Here is a 15,135-nt window from a genome sequence, read left to right as displayed (position 1 = left end):
TTTTCTTTCTTTTTTTTTTTTTTTTCCTTCCAAGTTGCACGAGCACCCTCCGGCACGTCCGTCCGGCTACGTCGCCATATTCTCGTCACTCTCTTTCCACGTAGCCGTAATTTATGAGCTTTAATTAGCCAAGGTGGCCCGAGGCTGGCTCTCGTGGCATTATCGTAACTAACTCCGTCACCGTTACACCTTTCTCGATCTTATCCCTCTCGATTGGTCGAACATCGTGCTATTCGATCGTGACTCGCTCGACAATCTATCATTATATTAAACGTCTACGTGGCAAAAGCTGTGATCCGTTTCCTTCCAGATGTATCGAACGATACATTGGCTAGCAGTGATTATCAGCCGGTTAACGGGCGACATATTTCTTTGTTATCGTTCCCAATGCTACGGGACGGAAGGCGGTGTGACCCTTTGTTTCCGCGATACAGCCTGTTGCTCCGCGCAATTTACAAAGGGTTGGTTACCAGACGAATTCTCGAAAATTTCGCAACCTCTCTCGAAACTGGGGATGGTAATAATAAATATCATCACGTGACAGGATCGTCTCGTCGAGGATTCGTGAAACGATTTATTAAAAAGAAGGTAAGGTGAAAATGATTTATCGTCGCCTATAAAATGCTGTTCAAAATGAAATACCGTCATCTGTTGCTACGTAACTCGTTTACAAATTTCCTTCACGTGTATCGTAAAATTGTTACGACGTGGACGGATAATAAGAAAAATCGGCGTATAACGTGTAGGCGCGCGTTAGGCGAGAAATTGCAAGAGGAGGCTTACCTGTAGCACCGATTTGTCAAAGCCCGCTACAAGAGCAGAGGGCGAGGAGGAGGGTGAAGGCGAGGACGAAGGCGAGGATGTGCAGACCGAAGGACTAGTGGTGGTGACGGGGGTCGAGGGTGTTGAGGGGGCAGGGGAAGGTGTCAACCCCCGAGGGCCCCCCGCAGTTGCACCCGATGCCCCCGGTCCTGCTCCTGCGGTCTTTTCCACTTCTGAAACAGACAATAAAACATGCGTTAAATGTACGTTTAATTCAACGAGAAACAGAGCGTTGATTATAAATATTTCACGAAATTGTTTCTTTATCCTCTCTATTCAAACCTGATAAAATTTGATATCTCTGAGGTAACGATATGATTCTAATTCAATGCCATCGATGAATTCAATTATCCAACCTCGATCCACGTCCGAAATTAAACGGAATATATTTATCAAGCGTATTATATCAAAAACCATCGTAATTCGTTTTTTATCGAGCACGATGTAGAACGTTCGTCTCGCGGAGAGAAAGCAAGAAAACTTGTAATTTTCCGGTCGAACGATAACATTGTATTCTTTCTCACGCGCGGCAATAGATAATAGGGAAGGAAAGAGTGGGGTTGAAGCGAGGGGAGGAGGAAGTGGAGACGGAACGGTTTCGAGGCACGTACCCGGATCGAGGGCGCGGTCAATTCATTGAATAGGAAAGTAACTTTCATAGTTTATAAGTTTATCCTCCCAACTCGTTTCGAATCGAGTTAGTGGGAAGGCGAGAGAGAAAGAGAAAGAGAGGGAAAGAGAGAGAGAGAGAGAGAAGCTCGCATCAAGATCTCGAGCGAAGAATCTTGAAGAAGATGCGTTTAATATGCTCGGCTCTAATGTAATCGAAAACTTCGAAACGAATTCGTTCTCGCGGTGGTCGATTTGCAACACTTCTCTCGAGAACTTTAAACGAGGCCGGATTGGCCGTTCGAAATTCCATAAATTACTGTCCCGATGATTGAAAGCGATTGAAAATATCCCCTCCCGTTTCCGCTCCGCTTTCCGCTAGATAACATTTCGAGAGGAAGTCCAATTAGACGGATCCTAGAATATCGCGGCAATCTCTATTCGTTTATTATCGTTGGTGCAATTTTTACGTCGATAATTTGATAAGTCAGGATGAATATATATTCTTCTGGTCGAGACGATAATTAAACCAGAGTGATAAAAATAAGATCCAAAAGGAAACCAATTAGTTTCAATCGCGAAACTTCCATACTTCCTTTCGCGTATCTCGTTAACGTTCACTCATCGAGCGTATGATCGAACATGAATGTTTATTGTTCATCGATTCGCGGGATTTATTCGATGTCGTGAGAGATATAATTAATTAACGAAAGCATTAGATTCGCGTAAAGTAACGAAAACGTTGTTTATGCACAGAGATTCGCGCTAAGGGAAAGAATAATTTGTACGTCTTCTCGAGTTTCCAACTGCTTCGGGCGTCAAAGAACGAGCAAAGTATTCCGATACGCGAAAATATGCCCCTGGAGATCGTAATTCACGCCTTTACCCGAGCTGAATTCAGTTTTGCCATTTATATATTTTTATATCCACCGGCCGTGGTATTATCTTAACAACCGAAGGGAGGGGCAAGCTCTTTTTTACTGATGAATTTCGTTACGTTCTTGCCTGCAGTCGGCAGGCCAGAAGTCGGAGAAAATGGAGGAAGGTTTAAAGGAAATGGGACGAATGGCGGGAACTCGTTTGCCCGTGTAATTACTCATGAGAGCGAAGAAATATTTCTGAAGCAAGTCGGCAACGCATCTTAACGTATCCCTCGAAACCCTTTTTCTCCCGTTTAAGCGACCGTCGGAAAACATTTTCCCCGGTCGCCAACAGTTTAATACGCGTATTAAGACTTCCGTCTCATCTCTCCTTTGACCTCTCCTTCACGCTTCAATCCATCCTCGAATTTCTTCCTCGAGACTCAAATATTTGCCGGTAATTTATTAAAATTTTACGGGGAACTCGGGGAACATCTTTCGAGGATACTTGTAAACTTTGATAAGGATGGATGAATAGTTGAAGAGACAGTTGAACGGACGAGCACAATTACGACACGAATATGAAATTCTTCCTTAATATCTCTACTTTAATCAATCTTAAAAAAAATCTTAGAGAAGAATATATATCAGAAATTTATGTTTGATTAAAATCAATTCAATATCCGACAATAGCATAAAACAATGGTAAGATGATCCTTCGATCGAAACGACGAGATGCTCGAAGAACTCTCTATTGCACACTCTCTATTACATATATATACACACACTACGACAAAGTTACCACTCGAAGGTTAAACGGCGAAATTAACGATGGACCGGTGTCGCCCGATTTATGAGGTAACGCGAAACTCCATGATACATCCGTGTATTTGCGTACGTACACCTGCACCCTCCCCCTACCCTCTCTTCCCCTCCCTTGGATGAGACGCAAACTTGGCGAAACGCGAGCAAGATGGAAGGGAGAGAGAGAGACGCGCAAACCTCCAAGCACACTTCGAACTCCCGTCATAAGTTCACCTTACCCCTAAGTCCTTTTCGCATTCCGAAGTTGGATACTCCTCCCGTCGCAACTACGTCGGCCAACTCGAGTTACAAGCTAAAATACATAATAACAATGCTCGCATCATAAAGCTCGCGCGCATCTAGAGCTCTCTCTTCTTCCCCGTTTCTAGAGCTCTATAACACGGGCTCTGGGCCCCGTTAGATTATGCTAATAGAGAAGGAAATCCCGCCACCGCGGGAAGGGCGGGAAGAAACGAAACCGCGCGCTTAAAATTCTCCTCGCCTTTTGTTCTTTAGGGGCTTTAGCGGCTGCCGTGTACACTCATACGTGACTCGTATATTCGTCAAGATCACTTTTTTCCTTTCTTCTTTTTTTTCTATCTCCACGCGGAGCAAAGGGGGGGGAAAAAATTTCGCGTGCGCGAAGAAGAGGAAAATGCGGGGGTGGGTCGTGCGTTTTTAGGCGGAATAAATCAAATATAACTTCTCCTCCCCTTGTAGGGGGTCGTTTGTCGAGGGATCTCCGGGCGCTAACCTCGCGGATCGCAAGGGAGGAGGGAGGTTTACGGAATTTCAGGATTCGATTTCTGTCCAATTAAGGGTCGAATCGGCATACCGCGCGTACGAGAACAATGGGCGGTGGAAGGTTTTACGTATTCGTTGAAAGAACCGCCACCCACCCTTCTCCTTTAACAAACACGGAATTCGTAACGCGCTGGGTCCGCGAAACCGTGATGGTGAAAGCGAGGGTGAGGCTCTCTGAAGAGGACATTCGTAACACTTGTCGCCGCAGCAGCTGCCAAGAGGGAGTTATTGCGCTCCCGTAACAACGGCAACAAGGGTGGAACTTTTCCAACGGCGTACCGTCAACGGGAATCAGACGCCTGGCCAACGTTGCCCTTTGAAAACGCGTCACCTCTTTATCAAAGCTAACAAGAAGCGTCGACTCGACCCCTGCCACCGAGTGGCTAGACAAAGATATATCCGGTATCTTCTCGCGTCGATCACAATCATCACGAATACCTTCGTCCAAAACTGTTACGGATTTCTATATTCTGACTTGAAAGAAGAAATTCTTCCAACCTCTAATTTCCGACTATATCCATTTCGATTACAAGAATTATTAAAGTTCAACGTCTCTTGGAGACGTAAACGGGCTGGCTGCTCCACACCCCACTCTCAACCGCTATTTGTAAAAACAGAAAAGCTCGGCGCAACGCGCGTCGAGCGATTTATTCGCACGTACGAGGCGCGCCATGGAAGACGAGCTTCCAGTCGGTGGGCAAAGGAGAAAGAGTACAGAGGGAAGAAAGAGGAGAGAGAAGGAAAAGTAGAGAGAGAGAGAGAGAAAGAAATCCCTTGTTAGCGGCAGGTACGTAGGTAGGTCCGCCGAGACAAGTGGCGCGGTGGGGTGGTACGCGGTGAAAAATAGGACGAATTTGCAGCGAGAAACATCAATTCTCGGTGGCAGTAGTTTTATTCCATGGAGGCGCGGCCAGAAGAAACGGGCGGTGAGAGAGAGAAAGCGGGCAGAGGTGCTTGAAGCCCACTTCTCGGTGAAAAATAGGGAAACCGCGCGCCGCGAGCTTAGCTCGGCCGTTCGTTCGTCCGCCAAGTGGGGTGGATAAGTGATGCAACAGTACGGAGCAGGGGAACCATCTCCTACCGAGAGGAGAGAAGACTAAAGAAGAAACTTGGTGGAGGGAAAGTGGAGGGATAGCCAGTGAATGAGAGTGATAGATTGCGCGACGCCATCCTCTGACACTCTTCCACCAAAGGCCAGCCCTGCCCATTGTACTCTGCGAGCCGGAACCCAATGGTCGGGACAATTCTAGACCTTCCGCGTTCCGCTAAACGCAGTATCCTCCTCTTTCTTTCCCTTTCCCAGAGAACTTTATATATTTCGGCCACTGGAATGGAGCGAGGAACGATCGAGGGGGATGATTTTGTTTTAATCGAAGGAAATGATCGCGAGGATCGTCGATTGATGTATTTACAGGAGAAGAAAGTTTAGGCGAGCTTAGAGAAAATAGTAGAATGGAAATGATTAATTGGTTAATTACACGTGCAATTGATTGCAAAGGGGGAAAAGAAATTTGGAATGGGGAGAGGGAAAGAATATAGGGAGAGAAAAAGAAGTGGAAGCTATTTCGATGCAACCAGCCAGCGTATCCGGTGTTCGCGTTTGAGTCGTCGTTAAGCGACGAAGAAAACCAAGCGGAAAATCGAATGAAGGTTCAACGCGGGGACGCGTTGTTCCCGTCTGAAAATTAACACGTTTAATTCCGAGCTTTATCCCGATCGCGTCGATCCGTGTCGTTTCGGGATAAACGGCCGGATAAAATCGAGGGGGGGGGGATTAAAAAAATTATTTTGCTACGATAAATCATGATGAGTTCGCGTTGCAACGCCTGTCAACCGCTTTATAAAGGCCGTATTTTTAAACAAAGTTTCGAAACCCGTCGAACATCATCATCGGGCGAAATTGACAGGCGAGACAAGAAATATAACAAAATTGAATCGAGCAAGATAATCGCACGAGACGCGTGATCGTTCGATTAAAAAACGTTTTATAAATGTTTCTATATAAATATTTATTCGAATCGAAAAAGAACGAAGGAGGTTGGAATCGAGCGGTTTGAAAGTGATACATACTCTTCGACTATTCTATGGCCATTAACGGAATCAAAGTAATTAGGTAGATGAGAGTTTCGTGCGTCCAAAGAGCGTGGTACAAAGCGTATAAATCGTATTGGAAGAGGGTGAAACTCGAACCGTGGCCGGTAACCGGTTTCAGCCAGACAAATTGCCGTCAATAAAACAAATAGATATCCGGCGGCGATACGAATGTAAATGAATCGATAAAATCATGACGGACGAGGACAGGTAGGAGAGGATTAAAAGATTTCCCGTGGATAAACCGGGAGCGAGGCTTTTCTCCGCAACAACCCTCCTCTCCTCGGAACTGTAAGCGGATGGTGAATTAAAATAAAGCGTCCACGTAGCTTCTTACAAAGCAGAATACAAAGGTTCCCTTGGAAACTTAGGAGGAGGTGAAATTCCGAATTTTTAATACTTATCCTCATTTCCCTGTGCGATTCTTTTGGAAAATTATCCAACGTCACGATTATCTCGTAATCTTCCCAACCAAGAACCATCACGATGAACTGAATTTACTTTGACCTCAGTTTCCGCTATAAACGGTGTGTACGTTATATCCGTGCGCTCGTACGTGATGGCTGCCTAAGCACGGAAAATGTTTAAACAAGTACGTGTGCAACGTTGAATTTCACTCGAGTCTTTTTATCCTATTAAATAACGGGGTTGAAAAACGTGGTCGAAAAAGAGATCGGGGAAGAAAAATCGATGGAAGCGCATGAAATTAACGGTTAAATAAGATTAAAAAATTCATGAACATGGGGAAAATGACTCGTTACCTAATATATATATATATATATTTTTTCGGAGATATTTTAATATTTAATTAAATTCATGGAAACGAGTGAGAGTAGCGACTAATTGTAAATCGTATAATATCGGTAAAATTATAAAGAAGATGAACATTACGGTTAGAGCAAATCGTTAAAAATGAAAGGAGCTTTTAGGGCCTCGTTTCATTATTTCGACTTTAATTTCGCCTCTAACCGTATACCTGTTGGCGCGATTAAATATTTACCGGTACTTTACCACCCCCTTTCCCGCATCGAATAGCGTCTTAGAAGCAACACGTTTCCTAACATGTTGCTTACACCTGACTTCACCTTCCGTGAACACGATCGTCTTAATGGTGTCGCGTGCACCGATAAATTTCATTCCCGCGATACCGTTTATCACGAATATCGTTCATTAAACTTTGATATCAATTACGCGAAATTTCACGTTCGCCTCTCGCGATCTCGTCCCGTGGAATTTTTGCTACGAGTTAATTCAATTGGATAAAAAGCGAATGTGGAACGCCGTTTATTCGGCGCGGAATCAAACGGCACACTTGGTTGTAAAAACTTTTACGCGCGCGCTGTAATGTTGCGAGCAACGATGGTTAATTTGATGGAGTTGACGACGCGTGCAGTTTCTCGCTCCAACGAAACCTGTTAAACGTTCCATCGAAAGCGAAGCGATGGAAAAGAGAAAAGAAAAAAGAAAAAAAATAGGAGAGGAGAAAAAAGAAAAGAAAGAGAGAGAGGAGAGGAGGAAGGAAAAGGAAAGAAGAGAAGAAAATGGACCGATGCTTCTCTCCCCGTGGAACCATCATGGCAAAGGACGAATTAATCTGGCTTCACGCAGAGCGAACGGCCCTTTTGCCCCACGTTTTCGATGTAATTGAATCTCTCGTCTTTGCCAAGGCAATTGTTCCGCCCTTCTCGCCCCCGGCCGAGAAATTCAGGGCTGCTCTCTTACCGCGAGAAATTAATCTTCCCTTTCGCGGAAGCGATTCCACTCGGACTTCGAGCCGGTGGGGATAGAGAGAGGAAAATAAAAGTGATAGACCGGGTTCGGTTTTCGATCCTCCTCGCCTCCGACGGGCATTCGTATCCTCCGTGGCCTCGATTGAAAATAAATTCTCTCGATGCTCAACCTCTTCTCGATGCTCGCGCGTTATGATCCCACCCGATCACCATCCCTTCGTTCCGTATAAAAAATTTAAAGTGGAAAAGGTATAGGGAGCGAATGCGAAATCCGGAATTGGTGGCTTTTTCGATGAATCTTTGAAAGGGGAGATCCATTAGGGGGAGGAGGGGATGAATTCGTGATTATATTTTTTTTCCTTTTCTTTTTTTTTTTCTTCTTCTTTCCCCTCTTTTCAGAGGTTAGGTTCGAAGACCAAGATCCATTAAACCTTATCATATTAGGATAATAGGATTTCTTTTTATTACGATGTCCCTCGAACGAGAATTTCTGTTTATCAGCGTAAGACACTCCCATCTCATTCTTCCGGGGATTCTTCCGCGTTCCCTGGAAAGCACGAAGACAACGAAGAGGGCGGAGAGAGGGTGAGGATGGGTGGAGAAAAATTACTTTCGCGGGAAGACGTGACGGAAATGGCGGAGCAAAGATTGCAAAATTACGGGACATATTTAAATATTGGCGAGGCGAGCCGAGGCGAGGAAAAGTTTATCGGCGGCGAGGAGCGATTCCTCTCGAACGACGACGACGCAACTTCGTGAACGTGAGGGATGGGGCACTTGTAGGTCGAAATTACAGAGATTTAATAAATCCATCCATCCTCGAGGCGGCGTAAAAAGTTTAACGGCAAGGGATGGGGAGGGGGGGACCGAGCCGGAAGATTACGATAAGCCGAAAAAAATGAAAAAAATCGGAGAACCGGTACAATGCGTTCCGGTTCATCGCTTCGAGATTAAATACGTCAACGTTACCATAAGCTTCTCGTTTCCTTAAACGTAGTATTACATCTTCCGAGTATTATGCGCGATATTTTTCTTGCTAAATTGCAGAAATATAATCTACATGTAAAATTAGAAAAATTGTAAATTCTTATAATTTATTTGAAAATAATTAAATTCTTATTTCAAAGAAAAAAATATTTTGTTGTATGTCTTCTAATACAAATTTTCTGCTTAATGCATTTGTCCTATTTTTATATATATCTCTGCACTTTTCGACCGTGGAAATCGAGCCCAATGGTTCACGGTGTCAAGGAAATTTCGCCTTTAAGAAATTCTCGCCACGTTTCAATGTTACACAATGCTCTTGTGTTAAAAGGTCTATCAAAAACCACAATGCGGCACATTGCAGAACAAATCCACGGCGAGAACGCATCTCACGATATGTTTCATAAGCGATAAAACCGGGTGAAAAACGTACGAATAAAAGGCGCGAACTGAAGTCTCTCTCTTTCTCTCTCCGGCAAAGAATATAAATCATATGCTTAAGGAAGTGGTACGGCGGGAATGGTGCTCCTTTTGTACGGAAGATTACGGGGTGCAAAGGAGTTTCCTCATTTTTCATCGCGGCGACCGTCGGAATTAACATATTCATAAGATATTTATCAAGGTATCTCTTTGACACCTATTTTTTGAGCGCACCGCTTATGAAACGAATAAATTAGACGAGGGACCATCTTTTCACGAGCCGGGATGGAGGAAAAGGAGAGACGAAGAAAACTTGTGCCTGCGTGAAATATATTTAAACGCGTGATATATTCCGGCTGCGAAATATCTTCGTTGGAACGAGAGAAAAATGAGACGAAAAGGAAGAAAGAGAATGGAAAAATTTGAACGACAAAAAGCGAGCGAATTGACGAGACACGGCGATAATGAACGCGTGCAGGGATAGAGGTGTGCTTTTATACGGATATAGATGCATACGTAATTCGACGACGGCATTCATGTCTCGAGACCTCGAACAGGTTGTGTTACGCAATCGTCTTAAACAGCCCTCGCAGTAGAAGCGTGGATTTGACGCGGGAACGATCACTGGCGGTTCTCACTGCGGCTACACGCGCGCTCGACCCACGTTCACTGTGCGGTGTGCAAACAGGAGGCTCGGTTGACGGCGTATGCATAATTCAGGAATGCGTGTGTCGTCGATACGGCGGCGAACGACGCACGATAGTTATGCATATGTTCCGTGCGGATGCTGTGCCGCATACTACCACTCTCCTCTCTCTCTCTCTCTCTTTCGTCCTCGCCAGGCTTCTCTCTCTGTTCCTACCATCTCGTTCCAATGCACTCCGCTGATTTTTTGGCCGTTGGCCAACACCGACACCATCGAAAAATCTGTTGTGCTCCACGCTGCCGCCGAGAGTGAGTGGAGAGAGCCCGTTTCCCTCTCGGATTTCGATCTCTTCGCGAAAGAAGTTTGTCCGTTATTGCTTCTCAACAGAGTCCACACCGAGAGCTTGTCTCTCGGAATGTCGAGAAGATAGATTACATTCTGTCGATGTCGGGCATAATTGAAACTTGGCGAAAACTATCCGAGTGGAGTAGAAAGTTATTCGAGATCATATTCGATATCCATCGAAGATTCAAATAATTGTGTTCATGTACCGATTCATTTGGAAGGGATCATTTTTATACGATTATATTGCAAATATTTGAAAGAGAAAGAGATCACGAAAATATTTATCCTCCAGAATTCTTGGGTAACAAAAATTTTCGTGGAAACGTTTTCTGAGAAACGTTTGCGGGGACTTTGAGGGAAGCTAAAATCGGACTTGCACAACTTTGTAACCCGACAACAATCGTCTTAACGGATAAGTTCAATTTCTCGTTTTTCTCCTCCCGAAAGCTTTGTTTCCATCATTCCTCCCTGTCCCCCTCATCTTCCTCGACCATCCGACAGCCCCGCCGTTTAATCTTGCAACTTGCCAGACCTTACCGCTTACTTAGTCGTAAAACCGACAAACGCGGGGACGAAATTTGAACGATAATCCTCTCCCCTTAGCGAATTTTAAACCAGCCACGTAAATTAGCAAAAGTTTCTCACGAGAATTTTTGATTCTTCGATTTGGAAAATTCGAAATCACGGTCGGTTCTCGTCGAGTCACGCACACGGCACAATGACGACGCACGAGCTCGAACACAGCGTAAAAGGGAACTCACCCTCGCCACTCCGGTAAATAATTAACCGTATAGCCGGGGTTCTCGAGTGTTCACTCCTCGACTGAAGGATCCCCACCCCTTTGCTTCACATCTTTCGACAGCAGACGTTACCCGAACGAAGATACTATGCGCATCCTCGCGATTCTCATTAAAAATACTCCGTCTTGCCTTGGCGCGTGAAATCAGGTGGCTTGATTTTTTCTTCGAACGAGGATGAGGACATTATATGATGATATACGAGATCTTTTTAATCGAAGGGTTTGTTACGAAAATTCGATACGAGACATTGAATTATTGAGAAATTTCTTGGGTACAGCTCGCGAAGCAGAGTTCGTCCCGTAATGAATAATCGAATTGGCCGGATCCCATTTGACAACGGGTCGACGAGGAAGACGACCTTAATATATAGTCGCGCCACTTTAAGGAGATGAAACCGTATCTAGGCGGACATTGCTCGATTCCATCGCCGGGGCGTACAAATACGAAGTGACATCGGCTCGATGCTAAAGAACTCTGCATTTTCTCGTAAAATGGCGGGGCGACCAGCTGGTGCTTTTAGTTTACGGGTCTCGTTACTACTTTATCGTGTGTGTCGAGATCGATAACGCCCTAGGTATGACGATATATTTTCCCTCGGTGATCCGCGACACCGGCTCTGATAAATTCCAACCTGTGCACGCGCTGCTACTCTCGTTCCACCCTTTCATCCCTCTCTTTCTCTCTCTCTCTCTCTGTATATACGTGCCTATTTTCCCATATTTTTTATACTCTTTCGAGATGACCGATCGCGCGTAGATATCCACGTCGTGTCCATTTTTCGAAAAAAAATTTAGTGCAACCGAAAAAGGTGTACATTTCTTTTTTTTTCTCTCTCTCTCTCCTGAAAAGAAGATCGTCGTCTATTTACAAAAAAGAACGTTTTCTTGCATCCCAATGGAACGAAAATCCACCGTCGCGTAAAGAAAAATGCACCGAATACGAAACTCAAAAGCTTTCGAGGTTTGGGGAAAAAATTCGTACGTATCTCTCCTCCACCATTCTACCGTCGCCTTTGTGTTGATTTTATGTGTTAAAAAACGACTCTGCAAATCCTCGATATCGATGATGTACGAGCGAAATACGGTGCACAAATACGGCGCGCATTTTTCGAAGAAAGCGTTAAAAAACTTGGGGAAAGGAATCGAGATTCGATGCGTTCGAATGAGCGGCGAATACCGGTCGGTAGGATTTTTCGCTCATCCAATCTATCATTCGGGAACGTAATAAAAGTTCGGTGAACACGTTTCGTCGGTTCGTTGCAGACGTCTGTAATAACGCATCGCAATTGAATCAAAGAGTGCTAAAAAATTCATTAAATTCGTACGCCAATTTTCTCCTAACAAGAATCGGTTGCAAAAATTTCTACGATCGCAAGCAATAAAATCTCGGCAATGCGTGAAAGAAAAGATGAACGATGCGTTGTTTCATAAGAACAATATAATTTTCTTTGTCTCTATAGCATAATTTATTATCCTCTTCCGTTTTCCTCCCTTTCTTTTAAAAATGAATTAATCAAATATCGTTTATCGTGGAAATGGTATTAATTCGTTTCTTATTGCCTCGAGATATTTGCATTATTTGCATTATTCCTTGACTTATTACCCCGTATTAGAGTTTGAGAGTACTATGAATAGAGAGTCTACAAAACAAAAACTTGCGTGTTAAATTATACGTGAATATTATTCCTTTCGATCAAATCCGATTAATAAATTTCCCCCCCTGTCCATAATTTAAACAACTTCTGCTTGAACTCTTATCGAGCACAGAAGAGAAATTATTCGAGATTAAATCGTGTACGAGCTAATTTCGCGTACAAAGCTGGCAAAATCTGACCGGAAGAGTGTCAGATAAAGAAACCCCGCAATACCCGACTGCCTGGAGGCCCTCGATCTAATAATACTCATAAACGTTACTCCACGCTCGCTCCACGTTGTTCGAATATATTGTACGCTTTGTATCATAGGAGGTGCGTTGCGAGAAACGGAGGAAAAGGGTTGTTGCGGAACGCGTTTAGCACAAATAATATCCATTGGCGCCGAATTTGGAATATTGTCGTTCAAGTGATTATCGACATTTAGGCATTCCCGACCGCCAACGGCAATTTCCGACCACGCGTGTACACGCCGCCATGTGTATACGTACATGTATCTGGAAACTCCAGGTGTGCAATTAAACTGATCCATGGCACGTTAACTGTAGCCAGGCTCCTCTATGTATGGGTCTTCTTCGAAAAAGATAGAGAGATTGAACGATTCGATCACGAGATTCGTCACGAACGAGCGGTAAAGATCTGTTCATTCGATAGTTGTTTCGTTTTCGCGAGCAAGGAAATTATTATTACCACCATCGTGCCGTTATTTACACTTGTTGCATAATACAAAATAAATCACAAAGTCGTAGGATCTTTCTCTCCAACTATCAAGCTCCTTTTCGAAAGCTTCTTAAAAGCGGCCTCGGTTCTTCCCTTCTCGTTATCGCGACGAAACGAAAACTGTCGGCGTTTAAAAGGAGCAACATCGGGTGGAAACGGTATTGTCGATTCGAGCCCAATTTAATTCGGACAAAAAACTTTTAACGACTTTCGTCCCAAAGCCGAAAAGAAAAGGGCAGCGGAAAGAGAAGAGGGGCAAGTTGAAACTAGGGGTGTGAAACGCAATTTATTCGAGCAACTTCTCGACGATATTCCGTATACTCTTGGTACTTTGCTTAATATCACGGCAGAATAATCATCGGGGATCGGGGTAAAGCCGAGGGGAGCAGGTGGAACAGAAATTTATCAACTTTAGACGCGGAAAAAGAAGAAAAAGAAAACTTGTTGGTCGGCCAAGAAAAATGCGAGAAACGAGTCGGAGTAATCGAATTAATCCTGGTTAGTTCCCCGTTAGCGTGGGGAGGGGTTAGAGCCATCCCTGGGCCGAAAGAAAATTGCCAGAAGACGAGGCGCGGAAAGAAAATGGAGAATGCCGTTATCTGGCTGCGACGAGAGACAAAAGGAGCAAACAACGAGATATTTGCCGAGCGAGGATGATCGAGCAGAGGCGAAATCCAACTTTCGGGACACGAGAAACTACCCGATTCCGTCCCCGTACGAGTCCACGAGGCGAAACGTGGCAACCACTGGCTGTCGTGTCACATAAGAGTGGCGAGAGGCGGGCAGAGAGTAAGAGGCATGCGTGTGTTCGTGCACGCCTGTGTGACGAGGGATGCATTCAGAGTGGAGTACCGTCGTGTATCGAGCAAATATTGATTCTGAAGCATACCTGTTTGCTTGACGGCCGCTCCGTCGTATTTCCCGTGCATTTCTCTCTTCTCTTCCACGATTTTCACATCTCGTGCTTCGCGTCACGACCCTCCCTTCCCTCAACGTCCACGCGAATCCAGTAGAGAGGGAAACAGCGCACGATATTACGAGTGTAAATACAAGGAATCGCTAGTTCCTCTCTCTCTCTCGAATGGCTTCTCGGCTCTCGAAATACGGATCGAGTTTGGAGAAAAACAATCGCTTGGATCCCTTTTCACGTGTACGTAAGATATCGATGGAATCGTTTTGATTCCATGGCGAAACATTTTGATTGAAAATGGAGGTGTTGCGACTCGTTCGAATCGTTCCCTCGATTCGACGCCGCGCCGTGGGGTGAAAAATGACGACCAGAGAGCCTCTCTTACAAATACACCTGTATCACGTGGACGAGGCATCCATCGAGGCCCCCCTCGTTTCGGTACGGACAGGCGCATGCAGTTTGAATGAACGGACGAAAAAATGGATCGGTGACTCCCAAAGCCATTAACTCGTTTAACCAGGAACATCAAACGAACCGCGAAGACCGATCATCCAGCTTTGTGCCATGGAAATCGATTAACTGTCACCGGGAACACTTAAAACATTCGAGGCCCGACAGCTGACTTATTCATCAATCAGTAGGCTCCATTAATTACGCTTGGTTGTCATCGGATGGATTCGAAGGAAACGCTTTTTTATTTTTTCTTTTTTTTTTTTTTTTTTTTTTTGTATGATTCCAGTCGAGTCTTCTGCAAAAGCAGGGGAGAGGTCCAGAAAGAGGAGCGTAAATGATTCAAGTTGAGGCGAAAACGACTGGAGGAAGCGCATATCGGATAAAGAACGAGGAAAACACGCGGTCGAGGGAATAAAATCTCGAGAAACTCGAGGCACGAGAGAGGAAACAAGCTGGATCTTCGAATGGCGGTAGAAGTATGTGCCG

General features: G+C 44.7%; 1 protein-coding gene across 10 annotated transcripts in view; it reads right to left on the bottom strand.

The window, feature by feature from the left end:
• Window positions 1-15,135, bottom strand: part of LOC102681371 (dystrophin, isoforms A/C/F/G/H-like) — a 428,634-nt gene that overhangs the window by 356,738 nt on the left and 56,761 nt on the right. For all 10 annotated transcript variants that reach the window (XR_004150464.1, XR_004150465.1, XR_421758.2 and 7 more), the window contains one exon: window positions 784-995. Coding sequence is in view for 1 of the 10 variants with exons in the window: in XM_031510344.1 (XP_031366204.1) it covers window positions 784-995 (212 nt within the window). In the remaining 9 variants the exon portion in view is untranslated. The remainder of the gene's footprint in view (window positions 1-783; window positions 996-15,135) is intronic.

The sequence above is a fragment of the Apis dorsata genome, unplaced genomic scaffold (assembly GCF_000469605.1).
Source record: "Apis dorsata unplaced genomic scaffold, Apis dorsata 1.3 scaffold_222, whole genome shotgun sequence".
NCBI lineage: Eukaryota > Metazoa > Arthropoda > Insecta > Hymenoptera > Apidae > Apis > Apis dorsata.
The sequence above is the reverse complement of the archived record's forward strand: the minus strand, read 5'-3'. Positions and strand labels throughout refer to the sequence as shown.